Here is a 26,761-nt window from a genome sequence, read left to right as displayed (position 1 = left end):
TTGTGTTTTCAAAAGTGTCAGTTTACAACAGATTAAAAGTAAAACACAAAACAGAATATGGTCCTTCACCGTAAAGTTTTAGAAGCACTGATCTAATGGAAGACAACCCTCTCATCACAGTAAGACAAATAGGCCAGGGGAGTCCATAAAGCGTTTAAACTGTAAGGTTCAAGTGAAAAACATGACCATGTCATGCCTAAATTCACTGAGGTTTACTGATGGAAAAATTGAAGTTAAAAACTGAAAGGGAAGTCCCTTTCAGTACCTAGGAGGCAGCAGGCCCTGCAAGGGAGGCCCTGGGAGAACATGATGGTGTTATGGGAGAGAGTGTCTACATATTCTGTAGCAGCATCTTTAATAAAACCATGTGCTGTATTATCAACAATTAACCTGATCAAGACTGGACTGGCATTGGTCCATGGACCATACTTTGGATTTGAGGAATCTTGTTAATTTAATATTCTTACATAATTAATTACTTGAGAGATGTACAGATTATACATTTCCTTTGAATCAGAACTTCATAAAATATATGTCAGTGAAAACTATTAGAAAAAACACTAATTTGTGGATGATGATTCAGAAAGATCCCTGGGAACTTGGATTACCTCATGATCAAACATCAGTTGAACATGAATCCTCATTGAGCCTTATCCATATCAATGCAGAAAGGGGAGGAGATGAAGCTGAATTTGTGTTGATTCTGTGTTTGGACCTCCTGCCAAAAATGGCAGGCTCAACTCCTGTATGTTCTTCCCCTAGTAAAGATTTACAGTGTCCTCTGATGCCAGTCTCAACATAAAATGTATTAATAAAATAGTCTTCAAGAAATCATGTATTTATACACAATCTTGAAGAGAAAGTGAAAAAGATAAAATCTATATAGGTATACCTCTTCCTTAACTTGAAATGCTCCACCAGTGTGCTAAAAGCTCTCGTGATTTCAGGACAAAATGCAGGATACACAAAGTTACCAATGGTTCTTTACATTTCCATTTCTATCACAGGACTCCCCTGGTCCAATGATTGTGATGGCTCTTTACTGCTTGGTTTGCTCTTTTATCACCCTATTAGTCTCAAGTACAAACTCTTCTGTCATGCAAACTATCCTCACTCTTTAAGTTACTCCCCTAACTCCAAATCACTTTCCCCCCACATATTCAACTTTTATAAACCCTTCAAGTTTTACTGCAATTCCATCTATGGAGTTGCCTTTACCAATCACTCTAATACACAGTTGTTTTTCACTCCAAGACAATTCAGAGTTATGTCTGTATCACTATTCTGAACTCAATTACATGCTATTCTTTCTCTCGTATTTTGTTATAAAAAGTTGTTTCTTCAACTATTTCCTTGGGAAAAGCACATAGTCTTAACATGGCAGGCACTCAAAAATTATGCTATACTGGATTTCTTCCTTTAATGGGACAATATATGAGCTTTGGCTACAAGTTTTTGAGATTAATTCACATAGCTACCCAGGAAAATCACTCATTGAGCAGATATTTGTTGAGTACAGACTACATGCTAGACATTCTTTCTAGGCTATGAGGACACAGAAATGAACAGACAAATTCCTATCCTTAAGGAGAGCATATTCTAGCGGCAGTAAGAAAAACATAAAATTTACAGAATGCTGAATACTGTTAAGTAGACAGAAAGTTATGAGAAAGAGGAGTATTTCATTTTAGATAAGGGGGTCAGGGAAGGACTCACTATAAACATGATATCTGACCAGATACCTAAAAAAGGTTGGGAGCCTACTATGCAGACATGCCTACTGCGAAGGAAATGAATTGGTTCGAGAAGAGAGAGTTTTAGGAGATGAGAGTAGAGAAGCAACCAGAGAGGTGGCCATGCCCAGTAGGGCACTGTAGTTAAGGCAGTGGAGAAGAGATCCAAAGATTGAGTTCTAACCAGAAGAGGTCAAGAAGAGAGGTGACCTGCAATGGCAGGAGACTGAGAAGGAATGACCATTAAAAACAAATCCAGGGATATATGGTGCCTGGCAGCCAAGAGAAGAGAGTGTCTGAAAGAGGAGGGTTAAATAACTGTGTTAAATAATGTGACAAGGACTGAGATTGGTCCCTGGACTTAGTTCCTTATGACTACGACAAGAGCAGTTTGGTGGAGTGGAGGGGATGAAAACTTGAGTGGGGAGAGTGCAGGAGAAAGTGGAAGGAAAGAAATGGAGACTATGTATATAATTATGTCAAAATTTCCTGTGAAAGGAGCAGAGGAATGGAATGGTAACTGCTAGAATAAGTGGGGGTCAAGAGAGAGAGTTTTTAAATGATGGAAGGAAATCCACTTAAGACTCTGGGCAGGAAAACTAGACTCAGCAAAATGAATCTGTGTCAGAGGACTTGACGAACTGAGGACACTGACTGGGTAATTTGAGAACAGGTTACTGTAAATACTCATTTTCGTCATAAGAAATTATTCACAAAATAATTCCATAAACTACTATTTTTACATTAAATCTTTCACTTCCAAAAATGCAAATAAATATATATTGTAAACAGGAATTATTGGATAGATATCTATGATTTCATACCATTGAGTCTTAGCTGATATTTCTCAACTATCTTCAGAAGTTCAGTGCATGTCTCTTGAATGGAGTGAAAAACCTTTGAAATATAAATTTTATTAGGACAGTTTAAAGAAGCATAGACAGATATAAAATATAAAAAAGCACTTCAAAAGCAAAACATTTTCTTATAAGTATTATGTCTATTTTCCTTGACTGTAATGTACTTCAGTTTTGGTTTTATTTTTGATATAGAAAACACATTTAGATTTCCTCCATGAGGGCTGGAAAAAATAGTCATAAATACATGGGAGCTAATAAAATTTTTTAACTGTGGTGTTTGTCCTCCCCTGGGCTCCAAAAAGTTAAATCTAATATAAACTACATCAAACATTGCCTACCACAGATGAAAAGAGTAAGGACAGAAAATGTTAACTAACTCAAGAGTCTGGCTTTTCTCCAATATTGGTCTAAATAAAACAGGTCAGTGAATTTACCAAAACAAATTAAATAATGTGTTACAACATAAAAAATAAACTACTTTCACATGATTTTGTTTAGAATTTTCCATAAATATTAATTCCTTCATTACCACTGTTGCTAATAGCTAACAGAAAAATAAAATATCCAATAGACTCCTATTTCAAAGTAAGCACATGAAAATTTGAGATCAGGACACATTATATACAGGAGGTAACTCTTCACACATATCTATATATGTAGGTTTTCCCAGGGAAACAAGCTGGCATAGATTTTATGGTGCAGCATATAGAACACTCACAAGGTCCTATGCTGAAGAACTGCAATGAAGTTCAAAAAGACTTTGGAAAAAAAAAAACCCCCCAAAAAACAAAACAAAACAAATCAAAACAAACCTCAAAAGACCTTGGCACTGTAGTGTAGTATTAGGTCCTAACCCTTTGTTTATCAAATGAATTTCCAACATCCCCAATTAAGCCTGAATGCTATCTATGACAAAGTTATGCTATTATTTTGACATTTGATCAGATCAAAGGAAGATTGATAACAGACACGAAAATCTAAATGGAGGAGCAACCATCAATTTTCCATATGAGATTAAGTATGTTTGGATTGTATTTGGTATATGGATTTGGCAATTTAAAGAGCTGTTTTATATCCAAATGGAAGGAGACTAGACAAGAATACAAAAATGATAGTTCTATTATGATGAAGTGACAATGGCTGATTTTTTCCCATGGGTCCTTGAAAGATTTATATATTATTGCTATTCATTTTTACAATACATTTTTTTCAGTTTTAGTGAGGTATAACTTGACCAAATTGTAATATATTTAAAGTGTACAACATAATTTAAGTATATATACTTGTTACATGTATACTTGAAATGAAACTATTTTTCATTTGTAAAAACAATAGTACAAATATGGGAGAAAGTTCTTGGTTGATTCCAAATACTTGTCTAATGGATAAGAATAACATTGACTATAAAATATGTCACCCGTAGATTACCTAATGATGTCAAACAATATAAAAATAATCTATTTTTGTGGGAATATATGTGGAAACAACAAAGAGTTCCCTTAGTGTTAAAACATACTACCTACAATGAAGTCCCTTTACTTTTTCCACATTTGTAACTGAATCCTAAGAGGAATACTTTTCAACACAAATAGTAAAAGCTTATTAAACAGAAATAATTTCTATTTCCATATTTATTACGGCAATGATGGAAGTTTATTTTTTGTAGAATGAAATTACTTAGTAGATTGACTTATTTAATTAGACCTGTATTTTTAATAATTCTAACAAACGATTACATTTCAAGCATTACAGAGCCCCTGCCTGGAAATGTTTATAAAAGTTATCTTAAATTAGTATATTTACACAGAATTAGCAAATCTGCATTTAAAAATCTAGACCCTTTTCATTAATACACATGAGATCTTTCTTCTAATTGCTTTAGTTACTTAAAAGTATAAAACATATAGCTTTAAGGTTGTTTCATGGTTTATTATTTCTTTTATTTAAAATGAAAAACAGAGCCAAAAATACATGATGAAATATTTCAATTAATTCCATCCCTTAATAATGGAAACAAAAATTCCAACTTGTAAAATCCTAACCCACTATTTGATTTTAATTAACTTATTCCAGTGAGGTACAAACTTTAAATAAAAGTAGTACAAAGTATTATCACATGATATATAATGAGTAGACGGTCCCAATTAGGAATATAGTTTTTATAAATTGAAATATAGTCAGTTATAATGTGTCAATTTCTGATGTACAGCACAATGTCCCAGTCATGCATATACATACATATATTCATTTTCATATTCTTTTTCATTAAAGTTTATTATAAGATATTGAATATAGTTCCCTGTGCTATACAGAAGAAATTTGTTTTTCTTTTATCTATTTTTGTATATAGTGGCTAACATTTGCAAATTTCAAACTCCCAGATTTATCCCTTCCCACTCCCTTTGCCCAAGTAACTATAAGATTGTTTACTATGTCTGCGAGTGTGTTCCTGTTTTGTAGATGAGTTCATTAGTGTCCTCTTTTTTCTTTTTTTTAAGAAGGAATACAATCAATTCATTAACATTTAGCTTAAAAACTACAATACTTGTGCCAGAGACATTACCTAATTCATGATTTATCTAATTTAAGAACACAAGTTCTGCCAGTTCTCAATTTGTGAGAACTCTCTCTTATCCAGATGGGTCTGGATTGACAGGTGGATACAATTATTCTATTATGAAGTTTGCATTTATCCCGGTAAATTCTTCAATGTGAAAGCTTGTCATAGTCCCCCCAGTAGTCCCAAATAATAACAAGTTATATGAAATGCACAGAATCCTGAAATTTACCTCAAGTTTAGCATCCAGCTCAGCATCAGATGCCACCACGTGCTCATCCTCCTTTTTCCCTGTTGCTTTGATAAAGACCTGTTTAGTTTTCCAGTATTTCTTTTGCATTCTGCTGACTACTGACTGGTTATCTTCTGGTCTGGGCTGCCCAAAGGAATCCATGGAATGACTACAGGAAATAGACTAAAATTAAATTTCTTAAAAAATCTTTTCAATAATAAGTATCTATTTAGCCAATATTTAATCTAATTAAAAAGATACTAAATAGAATATTTATGTTAACAGCTAAACATGCTAATATTTTCTTTGTATGGTCTAAATTTATGTTTTAATTATAACATATACAAGTAAAAGGCAAAAATGTTAATGATACGTATATTAATCTTATTTATAACAAAGGTGTTAGAAAACTGCTATGATTTTGCAGTAATGGCTAGAAATATTTCTATTTGACCAATCTCTATTTGTGGACATTTATTAGTTTTCAATTTTTGCTTTTGTAATAATATTGAAAAATGAACTTGGACACACATCTTTGCAAACTACTAACATTTCCTTGGGAAAACTTCCTATGGATTAATTGCTATGTCAGAAGAATACACATTTAATAAAAATCCTCAGATATGCAAAGATTCAAATATATACTCTTCTTTAAAAACTACTCAAAGAAATACTTTAATATCCAATTAATAAACAAAAATAAAGATCTTAAGTGTAGGAGAGATACGTTATAAAAGAAACAGAGATGGAAATTGTAACCTTTTGTAAACTTAAAAATTAATGTCTAAGTAATTGTTCTTAACACAGTTAACATGGCTATATATGGGAAATGCAAATATGAAAAATGTTACTTAAGGAGATGTGAAAAAAAGAAGTAATGATAATAGTTTTAAAAGCCCAAATTATTCCAATAAACAGGACGTAGGAACAAAAGGAGATACTAAAGTATGTGACTCATTCATCACTTCCAGGGGAATCAACAGATAACTAATGTATTCTTAATGTTGGTAAAGAAGTAGAGGTTCACTTTCTTTTTATTTTGAAGTAATTACTAATCAAATAAAAATAGGATGTCTAATTTCTAAATTCTAAGGAGCAGAAAAAGAGAGCAAGAAAAACTAGCAAAAGAAAAAGAAGGTTAAAAAACAGGAGTAAGGCAACATAACAAACAGTATAAACTAAGATGACAGAATAAGAACAATTATACTATTTAGTATTATAATGAAAACTTCCTCTTAAATTCAAAGAATCTCAAATCATAAAAAACAAAAAACCATATCCTACTATATGCTATTTGGGATCCACCTAAAACAAAATGACAGAGAAAGAATTACAGGTTAAGAGATACCAGGTAAATATATTACAAACAAACGAAAGCAAGGATAGCCATACTGATACCAGACAAATTAGGTTTAAATATAAAACATTATACAGAACAAAGGTAAAATGTAAAGCCCACAGGTGGCCACTCCTCCAGATATTCTCTGGACATTCTCCTGTGGATACCCTCCTGGATTCCTGGGCAGTACAGATTAGCCATCATTAACCGCAGAACCTCTAGGTGCTGTGCTGGTAATGTGGTTGGATGTAAGTTGGAATAGAAAATAGAGAATTTAATCTTGGTACAGAGAGGGGCTGGGTCTGATGTAAGCATTGTACTGTCTGAGATACAGTTCTGAGGGAAAACTTCGCAGCTTCTTTTTCCCCTCCAATTTCTGTCTGCTTTTGGTTGCTTCTGATGGTTTTCCATTAGTTTTCCCCTCAGACTGTTATCAGCATGAGGGTCAGTCCAACTGTATGACAAACAGCTGATCTCTTCTACCAAGCTGACCTAGGCTTAGGTCCAATCAGTTAAGAGAACACAGTTCTTGCGTGAAGCAAGAAAATGTCATTCCAAACATAAGCTGATGAAGAGAAAGGTAGATTGATGACAGATTGCAGAGATACCTACAAGTGTATTTAATAGGTAATGTGGGGCCAGTGAAGGTTTCTAAGCAGCAGAAAGACTAAACAGAGCTCAGAACTATCTTTCCATATTTCAGACAAAATCTAATTAAAGTGTGAACCAAGGACATTAGCATAAGAATAGATATGAGAGGAAGAATCTATAAAACTTGTTAATAATGATTTAATGGTTTTGCCCCTGAAAAATAAGGGCAATTAGGAAAATAAGCTATCTAAGTGAGAACATTATGCATTTGATAAATGACATTCTGAGTTTAAAATAAGGGACATCTGAGTTTACAGAAATATCTAACAATCAATTAAAACAGTAGTAACAAAAGTTGTTTCAAGTTTGGGTCTCTAGTCAGATTGTCTAGGTTTGAAGCCAATAACCCTACTATTTACCAGCTGTGGGACATTGTGCAAGTTCCATTAATTTCTCTTCAGTTTTCTCATCAGTAAAATAGGAATGATGAAGTAAATAGATTGTTATAAGAATCAAATGAGAAAAATATATGCAAAGCACTTAGAAATTGTTGGCAGTTAAGAATCATATTATTTTATACATTTGCATTTTAATTTTTAGATTGGAAATGTTGATTTGGGAGTTAAAGATTGTTAAGCAGTGAGAACAGACCTTTAAGAAAGAAAGCAGAAAGGTGGTAATATTTGGAGATTTGAGGAAGATGAAGCAAGTTTAGGCAAGGTTCTTGATATTGTGCTGTGGATTCACCATAATAAGAACAGTTTAATGATAAATATGTTCTACATATAACAGATACTTAAATCCCCAAGTTGAAAGAAATTAAAAAGAAACTTAGACATTATCGTGTTCAATATATTTCTATTTTAGTGTAAAAGGATGGAGACTTCCATAAAATGAGAAACCAATAAAATAATTTTTTAAATCTTAATCATCACTGAGAGAATATAAAACAATTACATGGAGAAAACGAATTCTATATGGAGTTAGAGTGAAAGCTTATACTAATTCTATCACCAAACAAGAGTACTATAGAGGATTAAAGTATCATTTACCCTCATTTGTCATAAAATCATTCACCAAGGCACTAGCAATACAGATTGTGTGCTTATTTAACAGTTTTTATAAGTAAAATAGCTTTATTTCTTTCACTAATATGAAATCACCAACATTAGACCAACATTAAGCCATTTCTGTGCTACAAAATCAACAATTTAATATGGTTCAACCTAAAAAAAAGGAATTCAAACTTACCTCAGAAGAAAGTGCTTTGAGAACAAATGATCTACCTCAACTATGTCACATCTCAAGTCTTTTTCAGGGATCTAGACAGATGGGTTAACACTACGGCCTGCCAGCAAATTAGTCCTTAGCTGCCTTCTTGCTACAACAGCAGAGTTGAGTAGATCCAGCAGACTGTATGGCCCACAAAGGCAAAATTATTGACTATCATGTTTTTTCATAGAAAAAGTTTACAGACACCTGATCTAGACAATAGTTTTCAGAGTATAGTCCGAAGAGTCATAAGCCTCTTTAAGCTTTACTTTGTACTGAGATAATGATTATTCCTTATTCATATGTATGTATACATTCATACATATGTACACACACACACACATATATATAATATATATCATATACATAATTTTAAGGCACTGCCTGACTAATCTTTCATCAGTTGTCCACTAATTCTGGAATAGTTTTTGAGTGTGGCAAATCAATGAGTAGATTATGATACAGGGTTTTTTGTATGCCACCTTTAACAGATGGAGAGAAACTGAAGCCTACTGAAATCATTAGGGGCTACTGATATGAAAGACAAACTATTAAGTCACAGATGGAGACTCTGCCCCTCAAACTTCCCTAAAGGATATATTTTATAAAGTACCAGCTTTAACATCAGACTAGAATTGCATCCAGGTTATGAATAGAATCCTTTCAGATAGGTGACCTTAACTGTTGTTTAGCCAACATGAGTTTGGTTACTCAGATACTAGAAAAATTACAGGACTAGAGCAGTTGAAATTTACAAATGCTCTGAGACAACAGAACTGGTGCGGAACTAAATTAGCTGACATTTCCAATAATCCCAATAAGGAAATAAGTTTCATATACATATTAAATGCCAGCTTTGTTCTGGGTACTACATTTGACACTGCAATCTTAACGCCAGAAAGACACTGAATGAGAAAGTTAAATATAGATGTGTGCTTATCTAAAATAGAAAGAATATGGCAATTGCTTATAGCCAATCACACACCCTAAAATTCATACTAAGAAGGTAAACTGCTCACAGAGAGGTTACAATCTTGACCTAATATACTTATAAAAGGACTAAAGTGTAATCTTTTTTCAAAAAGAATTCAAAATTATATAAAAGGTACAGTCTTAGAGGGGGCTTAAGATATTTACAAGTTCCTGATAATCTTGGCACTACTACTTACTAAAATAATAATCACTATACTTGTAGAGGCTTTGATAGTTTTAAAAACATTTTCATAAATTTTATCTCCTTTGATCTTGATAACCCTGAAAGCTAGAAACAGCAGATTTTATTATTCTAGTTTTATAAAGGAGATCACTGAGGCACTGTTAAATTAAGGGAAATTTCTCAAGGATACACATACATTAAGACCATCCTGATACACAGCACACATTCTAGTCTTTTGACTTCAAAAGCAATGCTCTTTTGCATTTTGAAGGTGGGGAAAAGCGTGATTAAGGTTATCTCCTATCTTATAGTGAGTTATCTAAAACATACAATATTAGTTTCCTAATTTTCAGGCAACTGGCTTCTAAGAACCTATAGGTTTTCAAAAATTAGTTAGGTACATAAAAAGGATGTTGCTTGTAAGAATGAAAACAGAAATAGGTCATTAACAAAACTGAAAACTCTAATATTGCAAACTACATTTGAATTTCTAGGTACAATAAAATTTATTTTTTATAACTAGTCTATATTTTCAGTAGTCAGCATAACCTTAGTCTATAAAGAAGAAACTACACAGAAAAACAAATTAGATCTTTTCCCCTCAAAATGATATGATTCAGGATTGTTATCTACTTTTCCGACTGATAGACTAAGAATTTACTAGAGACAAAGTTTACTTATACCACGTTAGTCATTTCAAAAAGAACATATGAGTAGCATTTAAAATAGATAATTACATAATTAAAATTAAACTTTTGCACAGAAAAAAACCATCTACAACAAAAAAATACAACCTATGGAATGGGAGAAAATATTTGCAAATAATGTGACTGATAAGGGGTTAATATCCAAAATATACAAACAACTCATACAACTCAATATCAAAAAACTAAAAATTCCAATTAAAAAATGTGCAGAAGACTTGAATAGACACTCTTCCAAAGAAGATGAACAAATGGCTAAAGACACATGAACAGATGCTCAACATCACTAATTATTAGAGAAATGTAAATCAAAAGTACAATGAGGTATCATTTCATACATGTTAGAATGGCTACTGTCAAAAAGCCTACAAATAACAAATGTTAGAAAGGATGTGGAGAAAAGGGAACCCTTGTACACTGTTGGTGGGAATGTAAATCTATGCAACCTCTATGGAAAACAGTATATGGAGGTTCCTTAAAAAGCTAAAAGTGAAACTACCATACAATGCCATAATCCCCACTCTCAAGTGTATATCCAGAAAAAACAACATTAATCTGAAAAGACATACACACCCCAATGTTCACAGCAGCATTATTTACAATAGCCAAGACATGGAAGCAATCTAGTGCCCATCAATAGACAACTGACTAAAGAAGATGTGGTGTGTGTGTATATATATATATATACACAATGGAGTATTACTTAGTCATAAAAATAATGCAATATTGTCATTTGCAGCAACATGGATGGACCTAGAAAATATTACACTAAATGAAATGTCAGGCAGAGTAAGACAAATACTATATGATATCACTTATATGAGGAATCTTAAAAAAAAAACCACAAATGTAAACAAACTTGTGGTTAGCAAAGGGGAGAGAAGAGGGTATGAGGGACAAACTAGGGGTATGGGATTAACAGATACAAACTATTACATATAAAACAAGTAAGCAACAGGCATTTATTGTATAGCACAGGGAATTATACCCATTATTTTGTAATAACCTATAATGGGATATAATCTACAAAAATACTGAATCGCTTTGCTGGACACCTGAAACTAATACAATATTGTAAACTAACTATACTTAACTTCATTAATTAATTATTCATTGGGTTAATAGAAAATAAGATGAAAAATGTCAATAACAATTAGTAAGACCATTCAAAATATAAACAATATATTAGAGATGAGGAAATGAATTAGAGAAGAAAATATTATTTTATCTTTTTGAAAGAATGCCTGAAAACTGTATTTCAAATGTTTTTGATTGTTTAAAGTGTGAAACACTAAGATCTTATGTTAAAATGATGTTAAAGCTAACTGTTTATGAAACTCTAGAATTACATTTCCAACTTTATCGCAAATTTCAGGCCAACACCTCTCCCAACATTGTGACCAATGTTCCCAAGTGCAGAGCCTCTCATGAAGATTAAATGAGATAACACATACAAAACTGCTTTTAAAAATATAAAGTTGTATCTAAGTATAATACATTACTTTAATTACTACACATAGCCTTTAAATAAACAAGAATGTATAGGATGTAAATTTTTAAAACCCTAGATGCTTTTTATTTGATTGACACAATAGTTTTAGTGAAATAAACTGAAAGAGAAAGAACTTGCCCTTTCAGTTATTAAAATATATTATAAGGGTGCAATGTCAAAACTGCAGATTGACCACACACTTATCTGTGTTCCCCTCCCAAACCCACTCAAATAATGTAAAAGTATAAAACAAAAAAGGATCTATTAACTTATAACTATAGATAGAATAAGCAGTGTCAAGAGCTGATGAGAGACTTCAATAACATTTTGGAAGACAGCAGAGAAAGTAGTAACCTAAGCAACTAACAAAGGAAAGGTAATGAGAAGTGAGTCAATTACCTTGCCAAGCATCTCAAAGACTCACCATTTAGGGAATGCAGTTTGTTGCAGCCACTGTGGAAAACAGTATGGAGATTCCTCAAAAGACTAGGAATAGACTTACCATATGACCCAGGAATCTCGATCCTGGGCATGTATCTAGAAGGAACCCTACTTCAAAATGACACCTGCACCCCAATGTTCATAGCAGCACTATTTATAATAGCCAAGACATGGAAACAGCCTAAATGTCCATCAAAGATGACTGGATAAAGAAGATGTGGTATATTTATACAATGGAATACTATCCAGCCATAAAAATGGACAACATAACACCATTTGAAGCAACATGGATGTTCCTGGAGGATGTCATTCTAAGTGAAGTAAGCCAGAAAAACAAAGAAAAATACCATATGAGATCGCTCATATGTGGAATCTAAAAAAAAAAAAAAAAGAAAAAGAAAAAGAAAGAGAACATAAATACAAAACAGACACAGACTCATAGACATAGAATACAAACTTGTGGTTGCCAAGTTGGGTGGGGGTGGAAGGGACAGACTGGGATTTCAAAATGTAGAATAGATTAACAAGATTATACTGTATAGCACAGGGAAATATAACAAGATCTTGTGGTAGCTCACAGCTAAAAAAAAATGTGACAATGAATATATGTATGTTCATGGATAACTGAAAAATTGTGCTCTACACTGGAATTTGACACAACATTGTAAAATGACTATAACTCAATAAAAAATGTTAAAAAAAAAAAAGACTCACCATTTAGAAGTTAAAGGAGAAGTGAGGGTATGGTTCACTGGCAGAGTATGTGCTTGGCATGCATGAGGCCCTAGGTTTGATCTCCAGTACCTCTGTTAAAATGAATAAATAAACCCTAGTTACCAACCCCCCACCCAAAAAAGTAAAAAAACCAAAGTGGGTTTTTTTGGGTTTTTTTTGTTTTTAAAGAAGTCAAAGGAGGAATCACAGAAGTCTGTATACAGCAGGCTGAGACTCTAAACCCTCTTCTTCCCCCTTAATTGATGTCACTTAATGGAAGTTGAAGAAATTGAATATGGAAAGCTCTGATCTTGGGCAAACTAACACAGCAGAGGGTTTGGCCTGAAAACAAAATAATTAACTGAAAGTTTACATACTGAATCATTGAACGTCAAGCTCTTTTCCCCTTCAGTGCTCACCAGTAGCAAAGCACACATATCTCTACTCTTCAGAAAAGACTGAAACATTCTTTCTTCTGAGAAAAATTAAAAGCTCCAGAGAAAAGGAGTATTTCATTTGGATGTCCATCCTAAAAGGATGGATCTTTGCCTATTCACTCCATAAAAAACTCACCAGTTGATAAGCTCACTCCTACATATCAAGCTTTCAATTAGCTTTGTAATGGTCTTATATAGAGAGAGCCAAAGATAGCCAGATATCTGAAGAAACTCTCCATTCTAGAAAGACCTCTGACCTAAAACAACAACAACAACAATGGAAAACATCTGAAAGGAAACAAAGACAATATAAGAAAGAAAACAAAACAAAACATAACCCTATAACTAATATCCCTCAGATACTATAAGATATTATCTTAGAGAAGTAAGTAAAGATACTGCTCCCACAAAAAAAAACCAGACTATCCCTCATAAAGGAAAAATAAAAGAATGAGAAAGACTCCTTGGAGAAAAAGTATAATAGCTGAAGTTTTTTAAACATTAATGAAAGGGTTGAAAAATAAAAGAAATCTCTCAGAAAGTAGAACCGTAAGAAAGGTAAGAAAATTAGAGTTAGTCCAGGAAGTCCAATATTTGACTAAAGAGTATTGAAAGACTGCCTAAGGGAAGAAATAATTGAAGAAAATATTGTATAATTGAAGGAAACCAGTCTCCACACAAAAAGAGGTTTGCTCCAAAATACATCATTGTGAACTTTCAGAAAACTAGAGATAAAAAGAAAGCTTTAAAGAGAAAAGCAGATCACATACAAAGCACTGGGAGTCAGAGTAAGAGCAGATTTCTCTAAAAGAGCAATGCAAGGCAGAAGACCTGAATCCAGCCCGGAAAAGCAATGAAGGGAAGGCCCAAGATGACAGCTACACAGAACAAGCAGCTCAAATTTATGCAGCTCAAATTTAAAGGACTTTGGAAAGGAGATCTCTAGGAAACATATCTGATATGTTTGATCGTATTACAGTCATACAGCAGAAATGGTAGTGCAATTGGAAAAAAGAGATCAATGTATTCAGAAAATCAGGTTTAAAAAAAACCAGTATTAACTCCAATAAAAATGAAGGGAAAGAATATTCAAAACAGGAGGAATGGTTATAAGGCATTAAACCAACTATGTTGTTGGTTTTTTTCTCCCAGTTTTATTGAGATATAACTAACATACACACTGTACAAGTTTAAGGTGTACAGTATAATGATTTGACTTACATACATAATGAAATGATTACTATAAGTTTAGTGAACATCCATCATCTCATATAGATATAAACCAAAGAAACAGAAGAAAAATTTTTCCTCGTGATGAGAACTCTTTACGATTTACTTTCTTAACAAGTTTCATATACAACATACAGCAGTGTTAATTATATTGCATCACCAGTACTTATTTATCTTATATCTGGAAGTTTGCACCTTTTGATTGCCTTTATCCAGTTCCTTTCCTCCCACCCTGATAACCAAATCTGATCTCTTTTTTCTAAGAGTTTGTTTGTTTTTGAAGCATAACTGACCTATAACACTGTTAGTTCCTATTTTGTATATAGTGATTCAATAATTCTATTCATTCAAAATGATCACCACGATAAGCCTAGTTACCATCTGTCACCATACAAAGATATTACATAATTATTGACTATAGTCCCCACATGATACATTTCATACCTGTGACTCATTTACTTTGCGACTGCAAATTTGTACCTCTTAATCTCCCTCTTCTCTTAATCTCTCCTCTCCCCACCCATCTCCCCTCTGGCAACCACCTGTTTCTTCTCTGTATCTGTGTCTCAGTTTGTTTTGTTATGCTTGTAAATGGCAAGGTTTCACTCTTGTTCATGGCTGAGTAAAATTTTATATATATATATATGTATGTACAGATATATACACACACACACACATATATACATATACACATACATATACATATACATACACACACACATGCCCACACCATATCTTCTTTATCCATACATCTATTGACGGGCACTTAGATTGCTTCCATTTCTTGGTTATTGTAAATAATGCCTCAATGAATACAGAGGTGCATCTATTTTTTGGAATCAGTGTTTTTGTTTTCTTTAGATAAATACCCAAGAGTGGAATTGCTGAATTATATGGTAGTACTATTTTTAATTTTTTGAGGAATCTCCAAACTGTTTTCCATAGCAGCTGCACTAATTTACATTCCTACAAATAGTGCTGAAAGGTTCCCTTTTTTTCCACATCCTCACCAATATTTATCGTTTTCTTTTTCATAATAGCCAATCTAACAGGTATGTGGTGATATCTCACTGTGGTTTTGATTTGTATTTCCCTGACAATTAGTGATGCTGAGCATCTTTTCCTGGGCCTGTAAAGCTGAGAGCATTTCCTCTAAAGACGAGGAATAATACAAGGATGCCCACTTTGCCACTTTTATCCAAAATAGTACTGGAAGCCTAGCAATAGCAATCAGAGAAGAAAAAAAGAAATTCAAATTGGGAAGAAAATAGTAAAACTGTCAATATAGCAATAATGGGGGAGGACAAGAGGGGAATGTGGCGGTAAAGGATAGCTAAGTCCTCATCTACCATAGAAAGTAGGTAGATAATGCTTTAAATTATTAAATCAAAAAGTAGCATATGAACATGTGATTTAGAAAATACCAGAGGAAACAGAAGGGTTGAAGCTAGGTGACACTGGAGATTGGAACTGGGGTAGGAATGTGAGGACTGCTTTTATACATTATGTTCTGTTAATATTTGACTTTTAAAAGTCACGTACATGTAAAACTTCAACAAAATAACAATTATTTTGAAAAATAAGCCTGAATATGAAGATCACTAATTAAGACACACTAGTACTGGTACCAGAACCATACACTAGTGGAATAAACAAACAAAATCTACAAGGAGACCAAAAAAATCGAAAAGAATGTAGTACATGATCACTGTATTAATTTCCTATGGCTCCTGTAACAAATTACCACAAATTGTTGGCTTAAGACAATAGAAATGTATTATCTCACAGTTCTGGAGGTCAGAAGTCTGAAGTCAAGATATCAGCAGGGCTGTACTCCCTCTGGGAGGCTCCAGGGAAGAATACCTTCTTCCCTCTTCCAGCTTCTCACGGCGGCTGGCAATCCTTGGCTAATGGCAACATAACTCCAATCTCTTTTTTCACGTCACCTTCTCCTCTGTGTATGTGTTTTATCTCCCTCTCTCTCTCTCAAAAATGAGTACATTTTTGATGGCGTTTAGGACCCTCCCAGGTATCCAGAATAATCTCATCTCAAGATCCTTAATCACAGCTGCAAAATTTTACCATATGCGGTAACACAGGCAGAGTCAAACAATTAAGACCTGTTCTCTTTGGGGAACACATTCAGCCCACTACAATGAATGTAGCATTTCAGATCAGTAGGAAAGAATATATTATTCAATGAATATTGTTGGGACAATTAATCATCTGCAAAAAGAGTTTGATTCTAAAAAAAAAAAAAAGAGTTTGATTCTGAGTCATGTAAGGATGGTTCAAATTTTAAATGTTAAAACTTTATAATAATACCATGTGAAAATACAGATGAATGTTTTGTAAGTTTGGTGTCAGAAAACTTTCTAAGGCAGAACCAGGCACAGAAATCATGTAGAACATTATAAAAATTTCTAATTTATATAACAAAATGGACCATAAGCAAATTTTGAAAAGATATAACTAGGTAAATTAAGAATAAGTAAGAAAAGGTTAATATTTTTAAACTAGAGAACTCAAAACTTACTAGTGAAAAGGCAAACTCACCAATTAAAAAATAAAAATGAAACAAGAACAGGCAATTCATAAGAGAACTTCAAAAGTCCAATGAATACACAAAATATTATTTAATTTTTTTGTAATTAAAGCACAAATGAAAGAAAAATATGTTCATCTGTTGGATGAGCAATGATTTAAAAGGTTAGCAGCTTCTAGGAAAGATGAGGGAATGGATGTATATTTGCATAATTCCTTTCCCTGATCAAAGTATGACCAAAATCAGAGAAGGAAACTCTTGCAAAATTGCCACATCTCAGTTGGGTTGTTTGTTTTTTTGATGTTGAGTTGTATGAGCTGTTTATATACTTTGAATATTAACCCCTTTATCAGTCACATCATTAGCAAATATTTTCTCTCATTCAGTAAGTTGTCTTTTCATTTTGTAGATGGCTCCCTTTGCTGTGAAAAAGCTTTTAGGTCTAATTAGGTTCCATTTTAAAAAAAAATTTTTTTTTGAGGGAAGATGTTATTAGGTTTATTCATTTATTTATTTTTAGAGGAGGTACTGGGGATTGAACCCAGGACCCAGTGCATGGTAGTGCATGTACTCTATCACTTGAGCTATACCCTCCCCTCTATTTGTTTATTTTTGCTTGTATTTCTTTTACTTTAAAAAAATGGGCAGAAAACTTGAATAGACATTTTTCCAAAGAAGATATGATTGCCAACAGGCTCATGAAAAGATGATCAATATCATTAATTATCAGAGAAATGCAAATTAAAACCGTAGTATCACTCTACACCTGTCAGAATGGCTATCAGCAAAAAACCCCATGAATAACAAATGTTGGAGAGGAAGTGAAGAAAAGGGGAACTCTTGTGCACTGTTGGTGGGAATGTAACTTGGTGCAGCCACTGTGGAAAACATTATAGCAGTTTCTCAAAAAACTAAAAATAGAACTATCATATGACCCAGCAATTGCACTCCTGAGTATATATCTGAATTAAAAAAATGAAAACACTAATTCGAAAAGATATATGCACCACGAAGTTCCTAGCAGCATTATTTATAATTGCCAAGATATGGAAGCATCCTAAGTACCTAACAAAAGACAAGTGGATAAAGAAGACATGGTATATATATTCAATGGAATACTACTCAGCCATAAAAAAGTATTAATTTTTGCCATTTGCAACAACAAGGATGGACTTAAAGGGTATTATGCTAAGTGAAATAAGTCAGACAGAAAGACAAATACTGTATGGTATTAATTGTATGTGGAGCCTAGAAAATAAGACAAAGTAGTGAATATAGCAGAAAATACTCACAGATATAGAGAACAAATTAGTGGTTGCAAGTGGGAGAGGAAAGGGGTAGGGGCAAAACAGATGTAGGGGATTAAGAGGTAAAAACTACTACATAAAATATAAATAAGCTGCAAGGATATACTGTCCAACATGAGGTATAGCCAGTATTTTATAACTATAAATGGAATATAACCTTTAAAAATTATGAATTTACATCTATAACTTACATAATGTACATCACCTATATCACAATAAAAAATTAAATAAAATTAATGCCTGTATTCATTAAAGCAGGTCTCCAATGGGAAAAAAACTGCCATATCTCATAGCACTGATACCAATGAATAAATGTCAGATACAACGAAGTTTGCACCATATTCAATTAAAGAGGATGTCCAAATCTGACAAGCATCTCCTCTAACCTAAAGCAGATTCAGATTTGGTTTTGGCAAACTGAGTGGGTCCTGAAGAGCAATTCCAATTATCAATTACTAACTTGAAAACATGGGTCCTTAAAGGTATAGCAGCCAGACTTAAGGAAGAAGCGACGTTTACTTGTGCCTATTTCCCTGTCTCACAGGCTAGCAGAGAGCACTGCTGAAAGAGATCACTAGGTTTAGGTGATGTATGCTTCTTTTCAGTTCTTCTGGTTTCCATGAGGAGAAATTGTCCATAAATATCCTCAGCCGCTTGTCCTTTTTCCCCTAGAGCAAGAAATCTGACTGCTGAATTGGTCCCCATTTCTTGACTGAGTAGAGCTAATTTACCAGAAGTTGTAAAATCAGTAAATGTAATCTTCTTTTAACCTCTTATTCACCACTTGTGACCTAATCAGTGTAAGGCAAAAGTCTTTGGTAATTGTGTCTATTATGAAGACCCAAATGTTCCCTTGAGTGGATTATTCCTGGTCTGGCTGTGGGACAGAAGTATTAAAAGACCACTGATGCCATACATATCCTCTAACGATTCTCTCAAAAATAAAGCTAGTATTTTATCTCCATCTGCCTACGTCGTTTGGTTTCAATCTCAAGAGGGAACAAAAAAGGCCAGAGGTATTATGTATTGGGCTCCCTAAAACTTACAGTAGCCAGGATATTTTTATTTTCCCTGCCAAGAGGCAAGGCATGGCTGTAGAGAAACAGAATTAGCAAGCTAGTAGCCAATGTACATGAAGAAAACTGAAAGTACTACTAAAATATAAAGTCAACTTTAAAAAGAAGAGACACATCTTGTTTTTGGATAGGAAGACTCAGTAAAGTAAAGAAGTCATTTGTCTCCAAATTAATCTATACATTTAGTGTTACTCAGTCATTACTAAGAGGTTGTTTGCAATTCTTTTTAAATAGACAAATTGAGTCAAAAGTTCACTGGGAAAACAAAATGTAAAAATAATCAGAAAAGAATATGGAAAAGAAGAAAAATATAGAGATTTAAAGCAATATTAATTAAATCAGTATTTTACTGGTTTTCCACTTCTACTTTAGAAAGTTCCAAGAGAATATCATGCCCATCCTAACAAGGAGAATAAACTAGATAACTTACAAAATTATTTGTTTTCTTAAAGCCCATTAGAGAGTTGAGGATGTAGAAAAGCTAATGAACTAAAATCCAGAAAGTGAATAGTCCTACCGAGACTTATGGCTCCTTTCATCTTTGGCAGAACAGCAGGAGAAGAAAAGGACGGAAGCTGTTTGACCAAAAAAAAAAAAAAAAAAAAAAGGAGAGAAAAATACAAGAAAACTACATCTTTTCAGTTCTGAAAAAAGTTGGCCAAGAATTCTATATCCAATAAAAATATCCTTCAAAAATGAAACCAAAATGAAATTTCAGACAGATAAAAGCTGAAGGAATTTACCCCAACAAGACCTGCACTACATAAAATTCTAAACATTATTTAGGGTGAAGGAGAATGGTAGCATATAGATAGCATAGAGAAACTCAGTTCTACAGGAAGCAAAGAGAAATCAAAACGGGTAAAAACATATTGATAAATACAAACATTTTCAACAATTACATACACACATACATCTTTAGATTTCCCTAAAAGATTATTGATTTTTAAATTAAAAATAATAAAAATATAAAGCATATGTAGAAGTAAAATACACAACAGCCTAAAAAAAAAGATGGTAACTAGAAGTATAAATTGTAATTTATACTCTTAACATTGTTCATGAAGTACTAGAATACATTTGAAAATAGGCTGTTACAAGTTCAAGATGCATAATGTAGTCTTTAGCACAACAATAAACAAAGAATAGGAAGAGGCAAAACTAAAAAATCAAGACAGAAGTAGAATATATTCTTAAAAACCCAATTTACCAAAAAGAAGGCAGGAAAGAGGACCAAAGAGTAAGTTGGAAATTAGTAAAAAGAAAGAACACCAAAGAGGACCAAAGAGAAAACAGGAAAATAGAAAAAGAAAACCAACATGCTTAATCCAAACTCAGAAAGCAATTACAAACACATGAATGGAAAATACAACACTGTTAAAAGGCACAGGTTGTAAGACTAGATAAACAAATAGTACAACCCAACTATATGTAGTTTATAAAAAATACTTTAAACATAAATATACCGATGAGTTAAAAGGAAATGGATAGAAAAAGATCTGAGGGAAACATTAAGCTTATAGGAATGTCAGACAAAACAGGCTTCTAAGTAAAAAGTATTTTCAGAGGTAAGATGAACATTTCATAATAACAAAAGGGTCAATTTATCAAAAGGAGTAATCTTAAATGTGCATGTGACTAATAAAGCCACAAAATACAAGGGAAAAAATTAACATAACTTAAGGGGAAATAAGACAAATCAACAATCATAATTACAGATTCAACACTCCACCCACAGTAACTAACAGAATAAGGAATAGAAAATGTAAAGATTTTAAAGGTTTAAGCAACACCCTCAACCAACTTAATTAACTGATATTTATAGATTATTCCACCACCAACAGCCAAATACACATTTTTCCTCCAAGGGTAACTGGAACATTCACCAAGATAGACCCTAGGCTAGGCAGCAAAAAAAACCAAAAACAAACCAAAAATTCAATAAATTTAAAGGTTTTTAACTAATACAGAGTATGTTCTCTGACCCCAACATCACTAATTTAGAAATCAATAGTGATAATCTATCTAAAAAGTTCCCAAATATTTGGAAATAAAATAACACATCTAAATAAATAATGGATCAAAGAAATTGCAGAGAAATGTTTAAATATTTTTAACTAAATGATAATGGAAACATCCAAATTTGTGGGATGCAACTGAAGCATGCTTAGAAGAAAACATAGCTTTAAATACCTATATCAAATGAAAAAAGGCATTAAGTCAATAATTTATGCTTCCACTTTAAGAAGTTAGAACAAGAAGAGCAAATTAAACCCAAAGTGAAAGAAACAAAATAATAAGGATAGGGGCAGAAATCTGTGAAATAGAAAACAAGCAAATAGAGAAAATCAACAGTTGGCTCATTTGAAAAAATTACTAAAAATGATAATGCTTCTAGCAAGACTGATCAAGAAATAAATAAATAAATAAAAATATACATGAGCAATACAGGGTGGGCAAGAAGAGAATGGGTACGGTAGAAAAATAACTTTGGCTTTATTGGAAATGTTTTATTTCTTTATTTTAAAAATATTTGAAAGAACTATATGACACAATGTTAACAGTTGTTAATGCTGGCTGTTGTAAACATATATATTGTGGTACTTTAGTCTTTGAGTTTTGTTTTGTTTTTTAATTGAAACTAAATCCACACACATTTTTTTTTAAACCTAAATGGTTATTCGCAAATGAGTCAACAATGGCAAACTAATAATAGTAATAATTTACACAGGTGAATATTAGATGCAAGCAGAAGTTTGAAAAGTTTGACTTAAGAAAAATCTAAGGGAGGAATAAAAAAAAACACAATGGAAAAGGGGAATAAGGATATTAAATACCAAAGGCCAGTTCACATGAGGAAATCTTTCCAGTTACAGACTGAAAAGTCTTTCACACACTCCTTCTGTTGTTAAAATATAAAATTTTAAAGGAGGCACGGTGAGTACTGAGAAACATAAACTATAAAAGTAAAGAAAAAAATTTAAATACAGTATGTACCACACAATGAAATCACAAAGTTTGACAGTATAGAACAAAACAATACTGTTGTATATCTGTTATTTAATATCTTGATATTTGGTCTTAGTTCAGTCACCGGTATAAATTTTTAGTGTTTTATAATAAATATTCCTAATGAAAGTGTGGCATCCTAGTTTTTCCATTAATCTCATGTTTGCAGTTTTTGCACTTCAGACTAGCTGATCTCTCAGCAACCACCGAACTCTAACGTTGTAATGATTTGTCTGGCAATTATAGTTACTGATAATTAGAACAATGTCTTGCACGTAACTGTTTCAACGTCAAGTTATACAATCATTTTGCACTATTAAATAAATACAGAAATTTCAAAGAATACTGTGTATATTAGGCACAAAGAATAAAAAACGATTAAAAATTTGGTCGTATTTAAATATATACATACCACTGTATGTTTATTTGGCCAATAAATGTATAATTAACTCCTATTAAAGGATGAAGCACCTGTGGCTACTCCATAAATATTGATGTGAGATGATTAGCTAATATCGCCTTACCCTATGTTGCTTGAGTAAGAACCAAATAAATCAATACATAAATACTTTGAGAAAGCCTCAAACCATGGATAAACGTTATTTTCCCAATAAGCTATTTCACAGTGACTCGTAGCTTACGACAGCGTTTAAGATGATCTGTGCATCAAGATCATCTATTACATGAAAAACAATCCGACCCCCTCTACTGGCTAATCCACAGCATCGCTGGTTAATTGCCAGGATGGATTTTTTTCCCCCTCTCCATTTTTCTCACAGCATCAGGTATCTGACCGCTCATAGCTCGTGGGCATGTGACCAGATGATCCGAGTTTCCAGGAGCCGGAGGGGAGCATGGGGCTGGGATAATGGCCTCAGGCTGCAAGATCTGAGCGCGGAACCCCTCGGGAGCTCGTGCCTTCCGCAGTTTGTCTTAAACCGCACATTTACTTGTTTCTCTTACCCATCACTAGCCATTTAGTTTCTAAAGAAGACAGGCATTCCCATTACAAAACAATAACTGAAAATAAGCACAACATAAAAAGGTCAGCAGGAAGGCACCGAAAGGCCGTGAACATCTGCCGCTAATGGAAGCGATCTCCACCTTCGAGAAAAATCTCCCAAACAAGCTTCAGGCCCCCTCGCTGGTTCTCCGCCTGGGCGGGTGTGGGTGGAAGGTCCCTTCGTCCCACTGGGACCCAGTTAAGCCCCAAACCACTCTTTATCCGCTCTGCCCGGAGGAGCTCGGACCAGGACCTCATCGCGGAGAGAGGCCGCGGAGGCAGGGGTCCCTGAGGGAACCAAGAAGGCCGGCGAGGCCCCGAGAGACGGCGTGCGCGCGTGGCCCGCGCCTCCCGCCGCGCCTCCACCTGGCGGCGTCACCATGGGAACCAAAGGTTTGGCCTCCGGGCCCCGGCCGGACGCGAAGGGCGCTGCCCTTCCGCCGCCGGGGAGGGTGGGGGCGAGGGGAGTTAGCAGACGCTCACCTCGACGCCGAATCCCCGACGCGCCGGTCCTCCGCCGCCTCGGGTCGCGCTCGGTCCCGCAGAGGTCGGTCCCGGCACCCGTTCTCCCCGCCGCCGCCGCCGCCGCCGTCCGTGAGCTCCGCGCCTCCGCCAGGCCGCTCCCGCAGCCGGTGCCCCTCCGCACCAGAGCGTGGAGGTGTCGAGCTCCGGCTGCGGGAGGCGGGAGATTTAAACCCCGCGGCCTGGCGCGTGCGGAAGCCGCGATGTCCTCTGCGCCTCCGCCCGGGCGTCCGCGTTCACTCCCCTCAGGCGCTCGCCTCACTCCTCGGGGGCCCGGGCTCTCTGTCCATGCTTGAAGAAACTCCGGGACCCTCTGTGTTCCTCCTTTCCCGAATTCCTCTAAAGTGAAATGGCAAACACCAAACCGGTTAGAACATCAGTATCAGGTACTGAATGGGAGATCTCCAAGGCGTGGGGAGGTGGGAGGAATTCTCGACTTCCTTTTCTGAGCCTGCGCCCGGGTCCTCCCTGCCTCCTCCGAGCATCACTGCACCTGCCGACCCTAAGGTGCCGCCCCTGCGAGGATGTAAGCGTCTGAGCCTCAGTCATTCCTGAATCCTCGGGCGCTTCTCAATACCATTGGCGGCGCGCGGTAAACGTTCACTTACTGTATTTAACTCGTATTTCAAAGATTTAAAGAGGATTGAGTTAACAGCTGTTAGTAACTGACCTCAAATGCACGTATATATTACCATAGTTTGTCACAAACGAATCTTCGAGTCAAAGGTAAAATTTGCGCCTAAAAACCTCAAAAAAAATTGGAAATAAGGCAAAAGTAAAATGTTATTGGTGAAAGATGATTTAGATCCAAACTGCTTTCTTTCTAAAGGTGCTAAAAAACTTCCCTAAAACTACAAAATATGATTTAATTATAACTGTGACATACAGGCTAGAAAGGTAAAAAGTATACCCTTGAGGTAATAACCAAAATCTGTAAGGTCATGAAAGACATAAAGATGGGGTGAGATTCTAGAATATCATCACAAAGTACTTCCTTGAAAGCCTGAAAAAAATAAGTTTTAGAATAGGGAAAGTGTAGACTACTTATACTACTGAGATAATTTGGACTGAAAATATTAAGATGCTTTAATAATTAGACCAGGGATTCTCACCCTGAGATATACAGGGTTTCAAGATAAATACATGGAATAATATACAAAATTTTGGCTTTTTTTTTTAAGGGAAAGAATCCTAAACTTTCCTCAGATTCTCAAAGTCCAGATACTTAAAAGGGTAAGAATTAGTATTTGGCAAATATGATTGCTGTACTTCCTCAGATCTTTCCTGACTCACTAATAACAAGTTTGGTGTCCCTCCTAAAGGCATACCTCTACTCTTATTCAACAACTGTACTGTTTTAAGTATTTACCTGCCTTTCTCCTCCATTAGATGTGAGCTTCTCCAAAGTGAAAACCTCATGCATTTTTGTAACCTTCTCTCTCAGTACGCTGCCTAATACATACTGGTGCTGAATGTTTATTCAATCAATCAATGAACAGAAACAAAGATAGCTAATTGACAACGGAAGGATATAGTATAAAATATCTAAAAAGAACTGAACACTGTTCTTCCTGAAGAATAAGAGATTCTAATATGGTAAGCAAGATGACTTTCACAATGTTACTATGCACCGTAGTTAAGTTTCTTGGGTATTTTAGAAAGTGCTTGTTCCAACTGGATAAAGTTTAACTCAAGAATATATTAAACTAATAGCTCTTCGGCTCAGTCTGGAGCAGAGAAAGGGCCTCCAAGGAACACAGCAGGAAGTCAGGGTAGGGCTGTTGGTTTTGTTCACTTAATTGGGGAAAATTACCCAAAGATACACAATGTCTCCAAGCCACTATATAATATAGCATTTATACATAAGCACTTTCCTTCACAGGCCACTAAAAACAAATGTGCAAGTTGGGGCACAGTATAGGAAAGGTGTCAGCAAGCAAGGTAGAGCTACTGACACTCCTAGGCAGGAATCAGTCTTCTTACTCCTGGTGTCGGATTGGTAAGGAAATATTTAAATAGCCTTGTACTACTCCCTTAACAAATGAGGCAGCTGCAGTTAACACCATTAAAATACTTCATATATGGGAGGATTTACTTTCACTTAGAAATGTATTCATAGAACTGCTATTTAGCTTTCTATCAACATATTAACAGATTTATCGTAGTATAAACAGGTGCACAAGCTAACTAGAAGACCATTACATGGCTTGGAATGTGGGGCTTCACAGCCTAGAGTCCCTGATTTCCTCAGAGAGCAATGATGTTTACTTTTATTTTTGCACCATCAAGCAAACCTCTGGATAACTCCCAAATAAAACCTCAATTGATATTAGAAAACATATTAAGAATTCTATCTACCCTTTGGTACCGCTTTGCTCTTAAGGATTAGGGATCTGTTGGACCTGATGTCATGGAATCTGATGTCATGGAAAGAGCTCCACTTCCTCAAGGTGTTCTACTTTCCTTTGTAATCTTTGTGATCTTATCAAGGAAGTCAAAAGCAACAGGCCAGTCAGTGGCAGTCAGTGAGAGTATGAAGAA

The 26,761-nt window shown here is 34.6% G+C and overlaps 1 protein-coding gene across 13 annotated transcripts in view; it reads right to left on the bottom strand.

Annotated features, from left to right (window-relative positions):
- Window positions 1-24,306, bottom strand: part of ICA1L (islet cell autoantigen 1 like) — a 59,048-nt gene extending 34,742 nt beyond the window's left edge. For 9 of the 13 annotated variants that reach the window (XM_072961437.1, XM_072961442.1, XM_072961443.1 and 6 more), the window contains exons 1-3: window positions 23,757-23,776; window positions 5,383-5,551; window positions 2,558-2,630 (exon numbers count right to left, since the gene is read on the bottom strand). In XM_072961437.1, coding sequence (XP_072817538.1) covers window positions 2,558-2,630; window positions 5,383-5,551; window positions 23,757-23,773 — 259 coding nt within the window. In that variant the 5' untranslated portion in view covers window positions 23,774-23,776. Of the gene's footprint in view, window positions 1-2,557; window positions 2,632-5,382; window positions 5,552-23,472; window positions 23,737-23,756; window positions 23,777-23,799; window positions 24,029-24,181 lie in introns of those variants that run through there. The other 4 variants (XM_072961447.1, XM_072961446.1, XM_072961445.1 and 1 more) reach the window with 4 other exon arrangements.
- Window positions 24,307-26,761: the final 2,455 nt, after the last annotated feature.

Source organism: Vicugna pacos, chromosome 5, assembly GCF_048564905.1.
Source record: "Vicugna pacos chromosome 5, VicPac4, whole genome shotgun sequence".
Lineage (NCBI taxonomy): Eukaryota > Metazoa > Chordata > Mammalia > Artiodactyla > Camelidae > Vicugna > Vicugna pacos.
The sequence above is the reverse complement of the archived record's forward strand: the minus strand, read 5'-3'. Positions and strand labels throughout refer to the sequence as shown.